This window comes from Phocoena phocoena, chromosome 14, assembly GCF_963924675.1.
Source record: "Phocoena phocoena chromosome 14, mPhoPho1.1, whole genome shotgun sequence".
In the NCBI taxonomy this organism is placed as follows: Eukaryota; Metazoa; Chordata; class Mammalia; order Artiodactyla; family Phocoenidae; genus Phocoena; species Phocoena phocoena.
In genome coordinates, this window is record NC_089232.1 from 9,137,807 (window position 1) to 9,158,509 (window position 20,703).

General features: G+C 51.7%; 1 protein-coding gene across 1 annotated transcript in view; it reads right to left on the reverse strand.

The window, feature by feature from the left end:
- The window catches only part of FER1L5 (fer-1 like family member 5), a 51,198-nt gene that overhangs the window by 13,902 nt on the left and 16,593 nt on the right, over positions 1–20,703 (reverse strand). Inside the window, exons 14-24 of the mRNA XM_065891148.1 lie at positions 19,733–19,801; positions 15,899–15,942; positions 15,723–15,805; positions 15,550–15,644; positions 14,443–14,571; positions 12,563–12,740; positions 4,198–4,322; positions 3,264–3,364; positions 2,368–2,545; positions 2,140–2,295; positions 1,086–1,217 (exon numbers count right to left, since the gene is read on the reverse strand). Coding sequence (XP_065747220.1) covers positions 1,086–1,217; positions 2,140–2,295; positions 2,368–2,545; positions 3,264–3,364; positions 4,198–4,322; positions 12,563–12,740; positions 14,443–14,571; positions 15,550–15,644; positions 15,723–15,805; positions 15,899–15,942; positions 19,733–19,801 — 1,290 coding nt within the window. The remainder of the gene's footprint in view (positions 1–1,085; positions 1,218–2,139; positions 2,296–2,367; positions 2,546–3,263; positions 3,365–4,197; positions 4,323–12,562; positions 12,741–14,442; positions 14,572–15,549; positions 15,645–15,722; positions 15,806–15,898; positions 15,943–19,732; positions 19,802–20,703) is intronic.

The window sequence follows — 20,703 nt, forward strand, 5'->3', positions numbered from 1 at the left end:
TAAGCACCTCCCAGAAATGTGGTAGTCAGGCAGAGGGCCATGTGGCACCTGCCCGGGGGCAGGAGCTGCGTTGTCGCTTGTAATGGGACGGCACCGCCCCCGCTGTCAATTGGCACAGGCAGCTGCCACTCGTCAAGTGCTCACTGTGGCTGGGCCCATGCCAAGGGCATTACGTGAACTGACAACCCCTTTCAGCCGCACACTCCCATTTCACAGGTGAGGAGACTGAGGCTCAAAGGTCACCTCTACCCCAGGCGGCTCGGCTCTCGAGGAGTGGAGTGGGGTGGATGCCTGCGTTAGAGCCTGGTGGTGCCTGGGGTGCGACCTGTCCACCCCGTGTCACTGCTGACCCTGGGGAACCTGGTCCTGCTCCACCACTGCCCTGTCTTTGCTGCCTCTGGACCTTTCTTCCACATTCCCCTTCTGGGCACGCACTCATCCTAAATCCCTCTCTGTCTCAGCACCTCCAAGTTCTACGATCTATCCACAGCATGCAACTTAGGAACCATGAAAATGTTTTGACAAAGTAAGTTAAAAAGCCCGAAACTCAAAACTTATTTCTCTTCTGTTCTCAGGACCTTCTCCTGAGCCATGTCCTCCCCTCCTCTGATTACAGAGCGGCCTCTGGCCGGCTGCTCACACACCTCCTGGGTTTACGGTTCTAAGGGAACATGCCTCATTTCCGGCCCCTCTGACTGTCCCAGGCCTCCCCCTCCCCGGGACCACCAGGCTGGCCTGCAGGACCCAGCTGGGGTGTGCAGGGGTCCCGGGCTGTCACGCTGATGATGGACGAGACCCCCTGCAAGCAGTCAGAGCCTGGTTCACCTCACACACCCCGAACGAATTGGGAGAAACTCCCTATAAACCTCCGTCTGGGTGAGAGTGACCAGCCCCAGGGGACCATTCAGCTGCCCTCCTGTCACCGCAGCCTATGGCTTGTCAACAGGGGACCTCTTTAGTTTCTGCCGCCTCTCTCGAGCCCCTTTCACGGTTCTCAGATTCTGCCAGTGATGTTCATCTCCACCTTCAGAGCTGGGCTGTTGCCGGGTCACCCTCCCGCCGGCCCCACCCGGGGCCCCGCTCACCGTCTCCGCGGACACGACCACTTCGCCCTGGCAGAGCAGCTGCAGATCCTTGCTGTCGGTCACGTTGCCGAGCCACATGCAGACCCGGAGCTGGGCTGGGAGCGTGTCCTTCTTTCCTTCACCCTCTGGGTACTGAGCCGGAGGTAGGTCAGCAACCACGGGGGTGCAGGCCCCCAGGGGCAGGGGTGCGGGTGAGGGAGGGGCACACACACCTGCCCCTTCACCCTGAGCCCTGGGAGCAGGGGCCTCACGCTGAGCTGGGTGATGGCCATAACAGAGGCTGGTACGGGTGCCGCTGGGGAACCTGGGAATGCTCCAGGGAGGACTGGTGCTGATGGTGCCATTGACAACAATGCTTGCTATGCGCCAGGCAACGTGCTAAGGGCTCTGATCCTCACACACCACCACAAGGCGGGCATTATCACCGCCAGGCCCATTTCACAGAGAAGCAGGCTGAAGCCAGACACGGTCAGGAGCTGGCTCCGGCTCACACAAGCCGGTGAGTGGTAGAGCCAGGATTCAAGTCTCAGTGATTCTTGCAGGATAAGAAGGACTCAGGTGGGCCCTTCCACCATGGCGGAAAGGGCAGTGGGGAGCCAGGGACGTCTCCGAGACGGAGGCAGTGTCCCCTACCTGCCTCCCAGGGGGAGGGCTGGAAGCACAGGGCTGTCTTCAGGGCAGGGGACTCGTGGTCAGTCAGCCTTATTTATGGATTGTGTCTGATATGAGGGGCTGGCACCCAAACCTTATAGGTATTAAATATGAAGATAGCAGCCAATCGTGGTTCAGGGGAGACGGGACAGGGACAGGACCAAGTGACGCATCAGGATGACGGAGGGGACAAATTTGAGGAATATTTATGGTGGCATGGACTCCAGGCCCCCACCTTCCTCTGGAGAACTGTTTAAACCCCATTTCACCTGGTAAAGGGCCTGACAGAGAGGAAGTGGGCATGCCCTTGGGAGGCTCATGGGGGCTGCCCGGGGTGGGTCAGGGCTTCTCCCTTGGGACGTCCTTGGCCCTCTCCTCCCCTGAGGACCCCTGGCCTCCCCACCTGCAGGAAGAGGGTCTGCGTCTTCCCACAGAACCTGCCGGAGTGCCGGTCCCCGGTCGGGGAGAACAGGATGGTGTGGGCGGGCACCTGCGCATAGGCCACTCGCTGCTCCCGGGACATCAGCCAGATCATCACGTCCGGGAGGTTTGTCTGGGGCTGCCGGGCGGGAGAGCGTCAGGCCCACGTCCCGTCCACGGCCCGCTCCCGGCCGGAGTGTCCAGCACCCACCTCGGGGAGCACGGCATTGAGGCGGTACAGCCAGCCCTCCACGGTGGCCACCATGTCCCTGGGCTGGGCTTCCTTGGCCTTCCGGGCCAGCTCCTGCAGGAGGAGGCCGCGGAGCTGCCACCTCTTCCTGTCCAGGTTGGTTGCTTTGGGCTGATCAGCCATGCAGGGCAGTGGGTACCTGTGGCCAGGACCGGGAGGGCGGGGGCTGAGTCTCCATGTCCCTTGCTCACCATCCCGCCCGGCCTCAGTGCTCTTCCTAGACCCAAGATCCTGCCCTGCGCCTGCTGGCCTGACCCGGGGAGCCCTGCCCACCCTCCTTAGGAAGCCCACTCACTGTGGTTCCGGCCCCTAGGTCCTCATCCTTCCCCTTCCTATCCTCCCAGCCCCTGCAGTGGGCCAGGCCCGTGCTCAGGACCTCCTCGTGGACAGAGGTGTGAGCTGTGAGACAGGGGCCAACCAAACCCGGGCGGGAGGGGGGAGGATCCATGTGGGCTGCCGGGCCAGGAGGGAGCCTTACAATGGCTCTTCCAGAACAGGCAGAACCCCAAAGAGGGCCTTGTGGATAGAAGGAGCGGCAGGGGAAAAGGTACGGGCTGGGACTGTGCAGGGCTTGTCTGGACAATGGGGAGGCTGGTTTGGGAGGAGCCCCAGGCATGGGTGTGGGGGGAACAGTGATGAATGGGGAGGTCAGGGCCATTTTGACGGTCCCTGAATGGGAGAGAGGCAGCTCTGTGGTTTGGGGAGAGATCTGCGCAGATCTCATATTTCCTGCGGAGGCAGGGGTGCGGAAGGGTGGTGGTGAGGGCTGTTCTGTAGGGTCCTGTCTGCCCCCCAGACCCTGTGTGAGCCTGATCTGGCTCAGCCCCTGCCCCGGGTGAGGTGCCCACCGCCCCTACTTGCAGTCCTCCATCAGCTCCCTCAGCAGTTTCTCCCACTGGGGGAGCAGGGCCGGGTCCCTTGGATTCCTTATGGATTTCAGGGTGTCCAGATTGGCTTTCTGCCCAGCAGGAGAGAAGTGGCAAGTGAGCATGGGGCTCCCTCAGGACAGGCTGCAGGGCTGATTGGCCCAAGACGGTTTCAGCCAGGACTTGGGGACATTTGAGGGGTAACCTGGGGATGTCAGTCCGAAGCTGTCACATGCCCTTGCAACGCTACGATTCCCACCCACCCTCCCAATGGGTGGCGGGAAGGAGCCAGGACAGGGTGGGACCGTGAAGAGGTTACAGGGCCCTGACACTGGGCTCCCCTTCTATCGGTGCGAGAAAGTCGCATCTGAGGCGGGGGCACCAGGTGACTCTCCTGCCTAAAACTGCTCTGCGGCTTCCTTCCTTAACAGTCACGAAGACCTTTTGTGATCGGACCCTTCCCAGCTACCCTGGCCTTATTTCCACCTCACCTCCGGGCCCCCACCACCCCCGAACTTCCTATCACCATGGCTCTGCCCGTCGTTCCCTTCTCTGCACCCCACCACTACCCCCAGCAAGACTCCAATGTCATCTCCTTTTTGAACACCTCCCCTGACTCTCCTCTCTTCATCTCCCCCACCCCAATCTCTCTGCCCCCATGGTTCTCCTGCATCTCCACCGCAGCCCTACTGCACTGCGTACCGCCTATTTGCATATCCGACTTCCCTGCTGGTGAAGACTGTGTCTACCCATCGTCGTGTCTTCAGTGCCTGTGTCTGGCACGTCCGTCTCAATTGGTGTGGAGTGCATGAGAGAGCTGAGTGACCGGGTTCCTAAGACTGCGATTCATTTTCCCAAGTCTCCCATCAATGACCCGGGTCTTTCCCTGTACCACCACCCCGTCCCCCATCCCCACACCACTCACCAGGCGGTCCCGAGTGAACTGGAGGAGGTTGAGGCAGTTCATGCGGAAGCTGACGTCCTCCCAGTAGGAGGTCACGGCCACGACGGGCTTGGTGTTGTACCAGGGCACATAATGGTAGATGTTCCCTGAGACACAGAGACACGAGCAGGGGGTGGGGGCTGGAGGTCTGAGGGACAGTGTTCCCTCACTGTGTTCCCTCAGAGGACCTTTCTTGGGCCACTTCATTCCTCTAGGGTCTGGTAAGCATCCTTACTGGACTCCTCCTGCTGGAAGGTGGGCTGCAGGCCAGTCCAGGATGGATGCGCTTTGCTAAGTACAGCCGGCTGGCCGGAGCATTCACTGTGCTCAGTGTCACACAGCCTCACGGAGTCCCCAGTTTATAGGTGGGAAAACCCAGGCTAGTGATGGGAAGCAGTTTCCCTGTGGTGGCACAACCAGGTGGTATAAAGCAGGCATTCAGTTCCAGAGCCCGTGCCCCTAACTCAGGCAAGATGCCAAGGCCAGGGGCCTGCCCTGAGGTAGGCTCTTCCTTCCGGGTGGGGGGTAGGCACATGAGGAGTGGGTCCTGTGTTCGGGAGCCCCAGGGTTTGGTTGGCGTGGGCAGACATCTGACATGAAGGGCCTGCCGTGCAGAGGAGTGGGGTAGAGGAGTAAGCATGGACACAGCCAGTGATGGGCTTGGCAGGCTGGGTCTCCTGGCCATGATCCTTATTGAAAAGAGCGGGGGACTTCCCTGGTGGTGCAGTGGTTAAGAATCCGCTTGCCAATGCAGGGGACGTGGGTTCAAGCCCTGGCCCGGGAAGATCCCACATGCCGCGGAGAAGCTAAGCCCGTGCGCCACAACTACTGAGCCTGTGCTCTAGAGCCCGTGCTCCGAAACAAGAGAAGCCACCTCAATGAGAAGCCCGCGCACCTCAACGAAGACCCATCGCAGCCAAAAAATAAAATAATAAATAAATTTATTTAAAAAAAGAAAAGAGGGGGGAGAAGCTAGGTGAAGCATAAAGGAATCTCTCTTTTTTTTTTTTTTTGGCCACACTGTGTGGCTTGCGGGATTTTAGTTCCCCGACCAGGGATCGAACCCGGTCCCATGAGAGTGAAAGCGCGGAGTCCTAACCACTGGACCACCAGGGAATTCCCAAGGGATTCTTTTTTTTTTTTTTTTTTTTTTCCAAGGGATTCTTTTTATGAGATGTATTGCTGGGTTGACATAAAAGCAAGAAATCCACAGAAACCAAAAATAAAGTAAAAGCAGAAAGTCTGTGAGGCAAGTGGAAGCAAAGCAGACTTTTGTCCTCTGAGTTTCTGGCAAATCTTGGAGAACCGGTTCTTTTTGATGACTGCCAGGGCCCAGGAGAGAGAGCCGAGCACTGCCCGGGGTGGGCAGTCTAACAGGACACCCCATGTGACATGGGTGGAATTGCATCCCCTGTAAAACTTTGTTGAAGTCCCAATCCCTGCTACCTTTGCATGTGACCTTATTTGGAAATAGGGTCATTGCAGCTGTAATTAGGTAAGACGAGATCGTACTGGAGTAGGTTGGACCCTTAACCCATAAGGACTGGTGTCCTTATAAGCAGAGGAGAGGGACAGAGAGATGACAGGCCTGTAGAGACACAGAGACAGAGGCAGAACGCCATGTGGAGCTGCAGGCAGAGATGCAATGATACATCTACAAGCCAAGGAGCACCGAAGATGGCAGGCAACACGTAGGAGCTGGGAGAGAGGCGTGGAAGAGATTCTCCCCTGGGTCCGTCAGAAGGAATCAACCCACCAACACCTTGATTTCAGACTTCTAGCCTCCAGAACTGTGAGAGAACTCATTCGCGTTGTTATAAGCCGCCCAGTTTGCAGTACATTCTGAGGGCAGCCCGAGCAAACTAGTCTGCTATGCAGAGCTGGCACTGCAAACCCTAAACCCTCAATCAGTGAGAAAGAATCCACCACACGGAAGAAGACAGTAAGGAAACCCGCCCATCTCCCGCGTGGCTCCGGGTAGAGGGGCAGGAATTTTCCTGAAAATTCGTAACCACAAGTGGGGCCTCACGCAGGTTGCATTCTTCACTCATGCCACCTGCACGGTCCAGAGAAAACTTGACGCAGTCTCTGGTTGGCAGTGCCCCAGGTGACTAGAGGAGGCAAAGACAAATCCTCACTGGAGCATGAAATTTGGGTCAAGTCCCAAAGGATTCCCACAGATAAAGTTCCAAGAAAACGAGCAGCTAAGAAGCAATATACATACCCTCTACCCCAGCAATTCTGCTCCTACGTATACAACCAACAGAAAGGCATAGAACAGCATTATCAAAAGAAAAATGTTCAAGTAGCACTACTCATAACGGTCCAAAATTAGCAACCACCAAAATCTCCTTCAGCAGTAGAAGGCATAAATAAATTACGGTATTTGCACAATGGAATACTATACAGCAATGAGAATAAACGAGCCACAACTGCACCCAACAGCATCTAGGTTTGTGAATGCATTCCACAAATAAAATGATGAGCAAAAGAAGCCAGGCACAAAACAATACATACCGTACGGTTTCTTTTATATAAAGTTAAAAACCAGACAAAACCAACTGGCAGTTAGGAGAGGGATAGCAGCCCTTGGCAGAGGGGGGCTCAGGGGCTCAGGGGCCCTCTGGGATGTTGGGACTTTGTTTCGTGGTCTGAATGTTGTTATGTGGGTATGTTTGCCTTGCGATAATTCATTGAGCTGGACGCTTTGGTTTGTGCACTCTTCCATAGATGTGTTATACTTGAATCAAAAGTTTACTCAAGAATTTAAGAAAATAGTGGGAGAAAAAAGGCAACATACATAAAATACAGTGTGTCAAATGGTGGAAAATGCTATGGAGAAGGATGAAATGAGGGAGAGGGATAGGGATCTGCCAGAAGTTTTTAATAGAATGTTTGATTACCTAAGGCCTCTCCTGAAAAATCTAGAAGAAATTATGCAGAATGCAGTCCAGAGAGATGAACAACGTGGAAGAAAGATTTTTTTTTAATGGTCCATATTAAATGGGCCAGATTTAATAGCTTGCTTTCTTCCTTCCTTCCTTTCTTTCTTTCTTTCTTTCTTTCCTGCGTTGGGTCTTCATCGCTGCACACAGGCTTTCTCTAGCTGTGGTGAGCAGGGGCTACTCTTCGTTGTGGTGCGTGGGCTTCTCAGTGTGGTGGCTTCTCTTATTGCGGAGCACGGGCTCTAGGTGCATGGGCTTCAGTAGTTGTGGCACTAGGGCTCAGTAGTTGTGGCTCACGGGTTCTAGAGCGCAGGCTCAGTAGTTGTGGCGCACGGGCTAAGTTGCTCCGCGGCATGTGGGATCTTCCTGGACCAGGGCTCGAACCTGTGTCTCCTGAGTTAGCAGGCGGATTCTTAACCACTGCGCCACCAGAGAAGTCCCAAAAGATTTTAAAATGTGCAGAACAGAGTGAGAAGTTCCACAGAGGATAGAGTGAATTCGAGACAGAGCTAGGAAAGAAAAGGGGAAGAGGTAATTTTCAAAGAGAAAGTATTTTATAATTATCCAGAATTGTTGAAAAGATGCCAGTTTCAGACCCTGGCACTGAGTGAATCACTGGAATGATAAATAAGCAGGGATCCATGACTGGGGCTCTCAGATATGAGCATGCCGATACGAGACAGCAATTTTCTTCTACTCTTGGAGAGCATACCAAAGCAACAAGGAGAAGGAAAATAACTCCATTTTCAGCAAAACAAGGAGGCAGATATAATCTGAGGCTCAAAATACACATAAGGGCTGCCAAAAGCAACTGTGAGTGCCCTAGGAGATGCAAGTATTGAAGGATGGCAGAAGTCACCTGCGGGGAAGGAACAGCAAGACAGGCAGCGAGAGTCACGGCTTGACGGGAGCCGAGTGCAGAAAGTGCCGGCAAAAATCCACCCCAAGAACGAACCCAGGACTCGGACAAGGACATGTGAGCCGGCAAAACTCAGAAAACGAACAGAAAACCACCAAAAACATCACAGGAAGGAAGACCACATGAAAGGAAGCCCAAGGGACATTAGACTCTGCAGATAATCCAGAGAGAGGCACAGAAATAAGAAAAGCGACCAAAATAAGATGGAAATAAAGATCCAAAAAGGGTCAGTGAGAAAATGACAGATATAGAAGAAAACCAAGGAGAATTATTTAGGTCATAAATGGAGACCCCAAAGTAGAAAACCTGAACAATGGAACAGAATATTTTAAAATATAATTAAAAAAAACTCACATGGGAAAAGGATAGTCCTTTTAACAAATGGTGCTTGAAAAGTTGGATACCCATAGGACAATTAATTCAAAATGAAGCATAGAGCTAAATGTAAGAATTAAAACTAAAACATTTTAGAAGAAAAAATTGGAGAAAATCTTCATGATCCTGGGTTGGGCAAAGAGTTCTTAGGTATGACACGATAAAAGAAAAAAAAAAAATTGAACTTCAGCCAGTTGAAAATGTTTGCACTTCAAAAAACACCATTAAGGGCTTCCCTGGTGGCGCAGTGGTTGAGAGTCCACCTGCCGATGCAGGGGACACGGGTTCGTGCCCCGGTTTGAGAGGATCCCACATGCCGCGGAGCGGCTGGGCCCGTGAGCCATGGCCGCTGAGCCTGCGTGTCCGGAGCCTGTGCTCCGCAACGGGAGAGACCACCACAGTGAGAGGCCCGCGTACCGCAAAAGACACCATTAAGAAAAGGAAAAGACAAGCCACAGACTATTTGCAAATCATATATCTGATAAAGGACTTGTATTTAGAATATATAAAGGATTCCTACAACTCAATAATAAGGCGAATGATCCAACTAAAAAATGAGCAGAAGATTTGAATAGACGTATAAACAAAGAAGATGCATGAGTGGCTGAGAGCACATGAAAAGATGCTCAGTATCATTAGATATTAGGGAAATGCAAATTACAGCCACAATGAGATGCATGTCCACAGTAATAAATACATAAAAAGAGGAAATAACGAACATTGTTGAGGATGTGAAGAGACTGCAGCATCACGCATTGCTGAGGGAATGTAAAATGGTGCAGGCACCTTAGAAAAGTCTGGCAGTGTCTTAAAAAGCTATTCCACTTCTAACTATATGTCCACACAGAGGCTTGTACATAAACATTCATAGCAGCTTCCTTCATAATAGACAAGAAGTAGAGGTAACACAGTGACCATGAACTAATGAGTGGATTAACAAATGATGAATGATACGTGTGTATGATGGAATACTATTAGGCAATAAAAACGAATGAAGGGGCTTCCCTGGTGGCGCAGTGGTTGAGAATCTGCCTGCCAATGCAGGGGACACGGGTTCGAGCCCTGGTCTGGGAGGATCCCACGTACCGCGGAGCAACTAGGCCCGTGAGCCACAATTACTGAGCCTGCGCGTCCGGAGCCTGTGCTCCGCAACAAGAGAGGCCGCGATAGTGAGAGGACCGCACACCGTGATGAAGAGTGGCCCCCACTTGCCGCAACTAGAGAAAGCCCTCGCACAGAAATGAAGACCCAACACAGCCAAAAATAAATAAATTAAAAAAAAAATAAAAAGCAAAACAGCGAGAGAGAGAGAGAGAGAGAGGGAAGAGATTTTGGAAAAAACAAAAAAACAAAAAACGAACGAAGGACTGATGTATGCTACACCATGGATAAGCCTCTACAACATTATGCCAAGTGAAGGCCAGATGCAAAAGGCCACATATTGTGTGATGCCTTTTAATATGAAAAGTCCAGAAAAAGTAAATACACAGAGACAGAAGGAGATTGGTAGTTGCGTGGGCCCTGGGATGGGAATGCCAGAATGACTCCAAACAAACATGAGGGCTTTCTTGGGGAGATAGGGTGTAAGATGGGGCACAGTGATGGCTGTCCAAGTCTGTGAATTTACGAACATTTATTGAATGGTACAAAACAAGTGGGTTTTATGGTATGTAAATTACACCACTAAATAAATTACTAACAAAAGAAAAGAAGACTTGAATCTACATATTGAAAGATCCACCATATGCCAGGGAAGACCACCCCCGGAGGATGAACATGCGGCCACAACCTACTGAAGTTATTGGACTTTCAAGATAAAGAAAGAGCCTTTGGGCAGCTGGACAAAGAAATGAAGAAATCTATAGGGGAAAAAAAAAATCAGAAAGAGAAAATGCATTCGTTATGAAACTTTAAGAAACCACAAACTTCTAGAAAGAAACATTGGAGAATTCCTTAATAAATTTGGAGTGGAAAAGATCTAATTATGACTCAGAAGCCAGAAGCCATAAAACAAATGTTTGCATACGTTAAAAAAAAAAAGTTTTCATGGGGGGAAAAAAAAACCCAGAACACCATAAGCAAAGCTGTGAGACAAATAGAAGATATATATTTAGAGCTCATATCGCAAAGGCCTAATTTCCTTAATATTTGAAGGGATCCTAGAAATCAATAAGAAAATGGCTAACATCCCAATAGAATAAAAGAGAAAATTATATAAACAGTCAACTAACACCAAGGGAAATACAAATGACTTTTAAACATATGAAAATATGTCTAACCTCATTTATAATGCAAGAAATACAAATGACAACTACACCAAAATACCGTTTTTCACTTATCGGACTGATAAAAATCCAAAAGTTTATGCCAGATATTTTTCTTTTCTTTTTTTTTTTTTTTGCTGTATGCAGGCCTCTCACTGTCGTGGCCTCTCCCGTTGCGGAGCACAGGCTCCGGATGCACAGGCTCAGCGGCCATGGCTCACGGGCCCAGCCGCTCCGCGGCCTGTGGGATCTTCCCGGACCGGGGCACGAACCCATGTCCCCTGCATCAGCAGGCGGACTCCAAACCACTGCGCCACCAGGGAAGCCCCTATGCCAGATTTTGATAAGGCTCTCACATTGCAGGAGTGTACAATGGTACAACATTTATGGAGGATAATCAGGATGCAGCCAGGAAAAGAAAACATCATACCAGATATTTGAAACAGAGGGGATTTGATAGAGAAAACATGTTTATGAAAGGGCCAAGAGATCAAAAAGGGGAAACTGAAGTTACTGAGACATTAGTACCTAGAGGAAGAAGCTACTACTTCCAGCGCTGGGGGGAAGGGACACAGTGGTATGACCAGAGACAAAAGCAGAGCCATGGCTGCATCACTGAGTTTGCTGCACGGGGAACCAATCAGAAAATGATGCCCAACCAGTAGTGAAACTGCAGAGGAGCGGCTGCCTGGCCAAGTCTGGAACCATGGAGAGATGGGAGTTAAGCTGGGATCTCTGAAGGGATGTGGCTACTTCCAGAGACGTCTCCTGAATCAGAGAGAGAGGGGAAGAGGAAGGGGAAGAAGGAGGAGGAGGGGAAAAGAGGTGAGAGGAGGGGAGGAGAGGAGAAGAGAAGGGAAGGGAACAAGAATATCTCCCCTTGGGCTTCCCTGGTGGCGCAGTGGTTGAGAGTCCGCCTGCCGATGCAGGGGACACGGGTTCGTGCCCCGGTCCGGGAGGATCCCACATGCCGCGGAGCGGCTGGGCCCGTGAGCCATGGCCGCTGAGCCTGCATGTCCGGAGCCTGTGCTCCGCAACGGGAGAGGCCACGACAGTGAGAGGCCTGCGTACCACCAAAAAAAAAAAAACAGGCAGACAAGGGGGATGCATGGAAAGCCCTCCATGGGTGATGAGAGGGTGAAGCTGACAAAGATGAAAGTGAGATAGTGTTCCTCTAGAGCAGTGATTCTCAAACTTTAGCACGCATCCCAGTCACCTGGAGGGCTTGTTGAAACGCAGATTGCTGTTCTGTTTTCTGCTTCTGTAGGTGTGGGGTGAAGCCAAGAATATGCATTTCTATCAGTTCCCAGGTGACGTTGATGGGGCTGGCCTAGGGACTGCACTTCGAGAAACTTATAGTGCCCCATAGAAGTGTCCAATGAGTATACGTTGGATGAAAGGATGGACGGGTGGATGGGTGGTTGGTTGCGTGATTGGGTTAGTGGATGGGTGGTAGTTGAATGGATGAATGTGTGGATAAGTGGATTGAAGGATGGATGGAAGGTGGGCAGGTGAGTAGTGGATGGTAGCCACATGGCTGGATGGGGGTGGTTCAGAGTAGCAGGAAAGAAGATGAGGTTGGGAAGCTGTGGTGTGGAATGTAGTGTAGAGAAGGACTTGAAGTCAAAACCTAGTTTCAGTTCTTGTCGTGGGTTCACCACCTACTAGCTAGCTGTGCAATGTTTGGCAGGTAACTTCACCTCCCTGAAGCTCACTTTCCTCACGTCTAAATGTGGGTTAACGATGCCTGTGAATGTACCGTGAGCTAATACCATTAAAAGGGCCAACACAGAGCCCAGCATGCACTGGCTGCTCTCTACTCTTTCGTTGGATCTGACTCTTACCATCATATATCACTTGGCTGTACTGTGTGGTGGAGACGAGAGGCTTGTAACTCAGGTCCGTCTTGTTTCCATAGTGACCAATGCTGACCTCGAATTGTATCAGGTCCTTAAAGTTGGGCATCATGGTACAGGAAAGGAAGATGACGCACAGTCCATACTTTTGGCGGTTCTGGTGCTTCTAAAACAACAACCCACCACATCCCCAGTGCGTAAGCCAAGGGATGAACAAGGCTATAGAGACAGGCAGGGAGGCGAGCATGAGGTGCCCACTTTCCTTCAAAAGCTACCTTTGCTTCTATTCAGGGTGACCTAGACCATCACTGAACCCCCGCCCCCCTCAAAATCCTGCCTTGACTCCCACTCACCTGGCTGACCAAGGGAAGTTCCTCCCAGGACTTCCGTCACCTGGCCCCCTCCACCCAGCCGGCCCTGGCTCCTCCTCTTCCTGAAATCGGGCAGGAGGGTCTTCTCCCTGGTCAGGCTAGACTCTGAGTTGGGCCACCCCCACCCCTCTCCGTTTTGCCTAAATGCCCCCCATCGGATGAGACCGAGTGTGGGCAGGGGTGCGGGGTGGAGGATGCATACACACACAAATCTGCTCTTGGCTTTTGTCAAACCCCATCCTCCCACCGTGAGTCCGTCTGCTCAGGTCCTCTGTCCATCATGTGAGCCCCTCTCTCATTTCCACTGTCTACCTCTGCCCTACTTATGCATTCTCCCAGTCTGCTCACTAGCTCAAGTCTCCCCCTCTTAAAAAATAACCCTCCTTCTCCCATCTGAGCCACTATCTAGCTGTAACCTGATCTTATCTCCTTCAACTTTGCAGCCAAGTTTCTATGCACTTGCCTCTATGCACCGTCTGTAACTTCTCCCTCCCGCCCAAGGCAGCCTGGCTTCTCTCCTGACGCAAGGCTACTGGTGTCTTCCTAATAACCAGCGCACGCTTTTGGGTCCTCAGCCCTTCTCTCCTCCACATTCAGATCGCTGCTCGCTCCTTTCTGCAACTCTCCCCTCCGGAGGCTGCCTCAGTTCTCCGCTTTGCAGACTCCCCCTCCGTCTCTCTGCAGAGTCACCCTCCTCCTCCTCCAGTCTCATAGGCTGTGCTTCCTGATGGGCTCCAGCCTCAGCTCCCTTCTCCTTTCACTCCACCTACTCCCCAGGGCAATTCCTCCAGAACCTTGGATAGATCCTTGGATGTGTGTTGATGACACATCTGGCTGTCTAGCAGCCTTGAGGACTGGTCTTCGTGGGTGTCTCACAAGCACACGTCAAAGGTGGGACTCATCATCTCCCCCAGACCTGTTCCTCCCTTGGGGAGCCCATGTTGATGTACGCCCCCCACCTTCCCACCTCGTCACCTGAGGCAGAAAAGGGGAGTCAGCCTCACTTCTTAGTGTCCTGTCGGTCAGTGGCTCTGATCGTTGTTTCCAGAGGGTCTCTGGTACCTGCTCCCTCCTCTCCAGTTCTCCTCCCCTGTAACTGTGTCCCCATTCCTCCTAAGTGGGTGGCCCAATTTACTCCCTTCCAGTCTCTTCCTGACTCTGTTCCTCCTGCCCCTTCCTGCCTCAGTGACCCTCCTTGGCCTTCAGGAAGAAATCCAGGCTCCTTAGAACATCATTTCTCCTTAATTGGATTACACATCTCTTAAACTGAAGCCTTGTCTTTACTGGGTCCCCTAACCTCCTGGGATTGGCACGGCAGGAAGCCCCCATAGGGGCTTAGCAAAGACTCAGGTGGATCGACCAAACATCCTCACACATCCAAAAAGCTCATTCCACTGCTGGCCAGGGCCTCTTGCAATGTCAGAAGCGGGACCCACAGCAGACCAGGGGCAGGCAGAGGAGCTCCTTCTTCCTGGGTTACCTGGTTCCTGTGGTTACCTCTATGCTGATGACATCTCGGGAGAGATCCTTCATCACAGCATCTTGACGGGACTTGACGTGGGTGATTAACTCCAGGAAGACTCGGCCTCGATAAGCTAAACCATCCTTAACGATGTTGGGAATAGTCTAGTGTGACAGGAAGGAAAACGGCGAGAAAAGGGATGAGAGACAAAAAAAAAAAACAACCAGGAAAGTCTCCCCTGAAACCTCTGTAGGAAGGACAGGGTTGTCCTGTAACTTCCTACCTAGGGCTGACCACAGTCCCAGGGAGGAATTCCAGAAACTCCAGTCACGGCCATGCCTGGAAACCTCTGGGCCCTGAGCCATCTTCTACACCCTTAGGTCCACTCTTCCCCTTCATGCAGTTCTACCTGCTGGCCCACCTGATGGGCCCTGTTCCTGGTAAACCCTTCATGCTTGGAGGGGACCGTGGCACCTATTGAATTATCCCATCCTGGCCAATCAGGACAGGCCCCGCCTCCTCAGCAACAGTGATTGGTCAAAGGGGAGCACACATGACCTAGGAAGGCCAATTAGAATGCTTCCCTGGCCTTCCCTAGTAGAGGCTTCTATGGTCCTCTTCCCAGCAGGGAGGCAAGACTGCAGTAGGAACGAATGAGGCCCAGGAAAGAGCAGGAGAGATGAGAGATGGAGTGAGCATGGGAGAGTCTCCTAATGGCATCGAGGTCCTGGTTTCTGCAGCTCTTCCTCACTCAGATTCCTTCCCAGCCCCATTCCCTTCTTTCGCCAATTGGCTTTCTGGCATTTACCACCAGTCTTGAATAACCCAGGGCTTTTCCACATTTACCTGTGCTGTTTCTTTTGTTGCCTATGACGTTCCACCTGCCGAAACTCTTACCTGAGGTCTCATCTCAACGTCCCTTCCTCAGTGACTGCCCAGAGCACTCCATCTGTTCCTTTCTTGTGCCACAGCACATGCCCCGTATTTATATGGCCATTTATGTACAGACTTCAAGTCCTCTACTGGAGTGTGGCGGACAGAAACCAGGGCCTGGCCCTCCCCAGGCAGTTCCCAGGCCCCGGTGCCTTACACATGGTTGGTTTTACCTCCTCTGTTCCCTAGAGCTGACATGAGAAGCTTACAGCGTCTTCCTCCTTGATCCTGAAAGGGGCCTTTTTACCCCCATGGAGAGTCAGGAAGCTGGGGCCAAAGCAGGGGAGGAAGCCAGAGTACATGCCTGCAAGGGGAGAGGGTGAGAAGGGCCCCCAGGTCCGGGTGGGAGAGGTGCAGGAGGCGGGGCCGGGGGCTTGCTTGCCTTCTATTTCTGCTCCAGTGGAAGAGATCTGGTTGAGGGACAGGCTGACTGTCCCGATCTCATCATGGCACTTGTTCCCGGGGCTGGAGAGAAACACACCCTGCAGGCTGAGCCCCTGGCCCAGCTCTGATTTCTTCCTCCCTGGCGTGTTTTCCAGTCTCCACCCAGTTGCTCACCAGTCCAAGACTCTGAACTTGATGTAGCTGGAGAGGCAGGGCAGCTGCAAGGGGCAAGCGAGAGGGGCAGTGGGTGCCTGCTCGGATGGCCTGGGCCTCCGAAACTGGGAGCAGGTGGAAAGTCCTGAGTCTGGGTCAAGGCCTGGCTCGGTTACCAGTGAGCCCAGTGGGACTGACCATGGGAGCTTATGGACCTTTGGCTGTGGGCCCCCCACTGCATCGGCCCTTTGCAAGGGCCTGGGAAAGGCCTTGGACTGTGTCCCATGATCATTTTGTATTCTTATTCTTAAAATGGTCCCTCATTACATAAGCTCCCTAGTGGACCTGGCTTCCCTGGTGGTGCAGTGGTTAAGAATCCACCTGCCAATGCAGGAGACATGGGTTCGAGCCCTGGTCTGGGAAGATCCCATATGCCGCAGAGCAACTAAGCCCGCGAGCCACAACTACTGAGCCCGCGTGCCACAACTACTGAAGCCTGTGTGCCTACAGCCGGTGCTCTGCAACAAGGGAAGCCATGAAAATGAGAAGTCCACGCACCTCAACGAAGACCCAACACAGTCAAAAATAAAAACAAATAAATAAATAAATGTATAAAATTTATTTTATAAATTTTATAAAATAAATCGGGTCCTAGTGGACCAGAGTCCAGCCTACTTTGGGCTGCATGATTGCAGTCCTCACACGGCCCTTCAGTCTGGAGGCCTGTTTACCAAGCCTCATGGGGAGGTTGTAGGCCTCCAATGTCTTCCTCACGTTTAGCAGTTAACCTTTATTTATTTATTTTAATTTAATTTAATTTAATTTTTTTTTGGCCATGCCCCGCAGCTTGTGGGATCTTAGTTCCCCGACCAGAGATTGAACCTGGGCCCTCAGCACTGAGAGCATGGAGTCCTAACCACTGGACCGCCAGGGAATTCCCTAGCACCTAACCTTTAAACAGCAGGACATCTATCTCCTCAAAGAGTAAATCATAACAGCTGCCACTCTGGGGAGGCTTCTGTTGTCCTCAGCATGTCCTGAATGGTCTACGTGGATCACCTGAGAGACCCACCCCGCCTACAACCCCAGAAGCCAGGAGCTATGATTATTCCTATTTTCAGACAGGAACACTGTGGCACAGAGAGGCTGAGTTCCTGAAGTTCTCATGTAACATGCAGAGCCCCTACCCACTCTGGCAAGGCCTGACTGTCCCTATTTACCGAGCGGGACTGAGGCCCAGAGAGGGACTTGCTTGAGATCGCACGGTAAGGGGTAGAATCAGGATTGGAACCCAAGCTTCTGAGTCTTACCTCTGCTCTGCCCTCAGTTATAAAAACAAAAAATCCACGTATAAAACAGAGCTGTTAGGGGTGAGGCCTGAGTGGGCCCCAAATCCTCTCAGCTGGAGCCTCCTCTCTGCTCACAGCAGTTCCTGGGGTGTGGCCTGGGGTCCTCAGTTCTCCACTCCCCTCTCCTTTTCCCCTTGCCATGGAAGCCGAGGGTCAGGGGGAGCGGGGAAAGAAAGGGCTTTCCAGCTGAGCATCTGATTAGTAAGCTACGAGGAGATCACCCAGGTTAAGGAAGGACACTGGAAGTGGAGAGATGGGAGTCGTTGGGCATCCAGGTCTTCCAAAGTACCAAACCCTCCATATTTGAATTTATGGTGGAACCATCTGTTCATCCATCCTTGGGAAGTCTCCTCCCCTTTCCCAGTTCCTTGTCTTGATTCCCCTCCTGTCCGGGAGCCCTTGAACTGCTAACTGGCACAGACCATTTTCAGCAGCGCGCCCCCTGCAGCCTGCCTTGCTGGGGCCCTCACCAGCTGTTCTCAGATGCCACTGGCTGTGCAGTCATCCCGCCACTTCCGAGTGAGTTCACATCTGCCTGCTGCACTTCCAGAGGGCTAGTGACAATGAGGCCTGCACCCAAATCGCCCCAGCGCCGGAGACTGTGTCTTCAGGAAATGGGTGAGGGTCCAGAGTGTGTTTGGACATCTTCAGACATTGGAAGCCCTCTTTCAAGGATGAAGGGGGACCTGGCCCCCCTGACTGCACCTCCCCACTGTCTTCTGAGCCTGAAGGAAGCTGAATGTGAGCGAGGACATCCAAGGCCCTAAGCATCCACAGAGAAACTAAGGATTCCAGCCATGAGCTTCATCACAGCTAGAAAAGGTGGGAGGGAGCAAGGGTGGGGGATGGACTGGGCCCCCTCTAAAATCTCTCCCTACTTTAAGAATCTATAAAGTCACCCAAGAAGGTGGGGATTATGAGGAATGGTTAAAAATGATGACTCATGGGGACTTCCCTGGTGGCGCAGTGGGTCAGAATCCGCCTGCCAATGCAGGGGATGTGGGTTTGATCCCTGGTCCGGGAAGATCCCACATGCCACGGAGCAGCTAAGCCTGTGAGCCATAACTACTGAGCCTGTGCTCTAGAGCCCGTGTGCCACAACCACTGAGCCCACGTGCCACAACTACTGAAGCCCGCGTGCCTAGAGTCAGTGCTCCACAACAAGAGAAGCCACCACAATGAGAAGCCCGCGCACCACAACAAAGAGTAGCCTCTGCTCGCTGCAACTAGAGAAAGCCCGTGCGCAGCAACGAAGACCCAACGCAGCCAAAAGTAAATTAAAAAAAAAAAAAAAAAAAAAGATGACTCACGAGGAGGCAGAAGATTCTACGAGAAGCAGGGAGGAGGGTCCACAGAAGGGTAGCTAATTTCACGTCACACAAATGTAAGGTAGGTATAAGGAAAGCAAAACACTCCCTGGGTAGCCAGACAGATGCCACACAAAGTTCTGTACACTCTCACTTATGGGAGTGCCCAAGTTCTCTCTCACACTGCATACCCTTATTTTACACACAGCTCTTAGAAGCCTGGCGTGGAGTCAAAAGGCAATCAAGGCTCTCCCAGGGCTTGGAGAAAACTGACATCCACACCGCTGATAGGTGACTGAGAAGGACTGAAAGGCTTTAGAAATCAGACTACAGAACCCCACAGAGAAGAGCATGTTGGGGCCATTTAATGTGGGAACAAACAGCCCCACACTACATGTAGCCAGCATGTAACTGTGTTCCTGTAGTGCCTCTAAGCCATCAACAAAGAGCTATAATTATATTCAGGGTGCATTGCCTAGAAGATAAGAAAATGCATAATACAATTTAGAATGAGTCTTGAAAGTGATTGCTTTTTCTTTTTTTATGTAGGTGAAAGGGCACGTTTAAGTTCTCTGGAAGTTCAGTTGTAGGGTCCATTCTTTTTTTTTTTTTTTGGCGGTACGCGGGCCTCTCACTGTTGTGGCCTCTCCCGCTGTGGAGCACAGGCTCCGGACGCACAGGCTCAGCGGCCATGGCTCACGGGTCCAGCCGCTCCGCGGCACGTAGGATCTTCTCGGACCGGGGCACGAACCCGTTTCCCCTGCATCGGCAGGTGGACTCTCAACCACTGCGCCACCAGGGAAGACGCATTTCTTTTTTTTTTTTTTTTTTTTTAACCTAGCCTCCTTGATCATTAGCTGAAATCATCTGGGTCATTTATTGGTTTCCCTTTTTTTTGGCCTCACAGCACGTGGTTGTGGGATCTTAGTTCCCCGACCAGGAATCGAATCCAGGCCCTCAGCAGTGGGAGCGTAGAGTCCTAACCACTGGACTGCCAGGAAATTCCCCCCATTCATTTCAAGTAAGGTTCTCTGTAATATGTCTTGGGCTTCCTCATGCTCCCTATCAGGCAGAGTCCCCGCCCCCTCCCGCCGTGCTTTGTGGCCCCTACCTTCCATCCACACACCCCCACAAACACCCAAACGCCCTTCTGTTTGTGGTGCAGGAGGAAGAGGGCGGGCGTGATGGCACAGCAATACCTGAATCTGGAAGGTCAGGATCTGGTTCCATATCGGGCTCTCGGTTTGCATCCGCACGTGTGTCTTGAGCTGGGAACATCCCAAAGCAGTGTCAGTGCCAGCCTGTCCCCTCTTCCCTCCACTGGCCTCACCTCCCAGCCCTTCCGGTCCAGCCCACAGGTGAACCTGTCTGCAGCACAAGGCTGGTCATGGGAATCCCTGGTCCAAAGACACTTTGACAACTTCTCATCCACTACAACTCTGGTCCTTTGAGTAGCTACCTAGATCCAGACTCCTTCATATTTTCCCTTAAATCAGCTTTCAATTAACTTTTAAATAGATACAGGGTTACTAACTTTATTATATCAGTGCAAGCACATAGATTTTGTTAGATAAACTCTAAGATCCCAATAAAAAGTCAGCAATAACAATGCTGATGGTATCACCCTTTCTAAAACATCACTTGACTTCATTTTTAAACCTAGCCTTATTCTAAGCAATCATGTCAGTGAAACCAAGGGTTAGTTGAACTGCTTGAACTTTTTCATACACTCTAAGAAAAACACAGAAATACTAAAATTTTTGAAAAAATGTGTGCCTCTACCACCCAACAGTATCTCACCTACTTCCAGGTTTCCTAAACCACTCATTGGGAAATAAATACTCAGTGTGGTGGCTTCAAAATATGTCCACACCTCCCTTTGGTACTCTCCCCTTCAAAAGACGGACACTAACCTCCCTCCCCTCACGTATGGGCTGGATTTAATGACTTCTTCTAATAGGTAGAATATGGTGGAAATGATGGTTGATGAATTCTGAAACATATCCAACCCAGCATTCCCCAGATTTGAACATGCGATCTTTTTTTTGCACATAACATCCATCAACACCCTTTGGAAAATGCTACCATATGTTCATAGAGGTTCATGGAATGTCAGCAACTCTCTTGCCCAGAACCTTCAACTTCTAGATGAAGAAACTGAGGTCCAAAG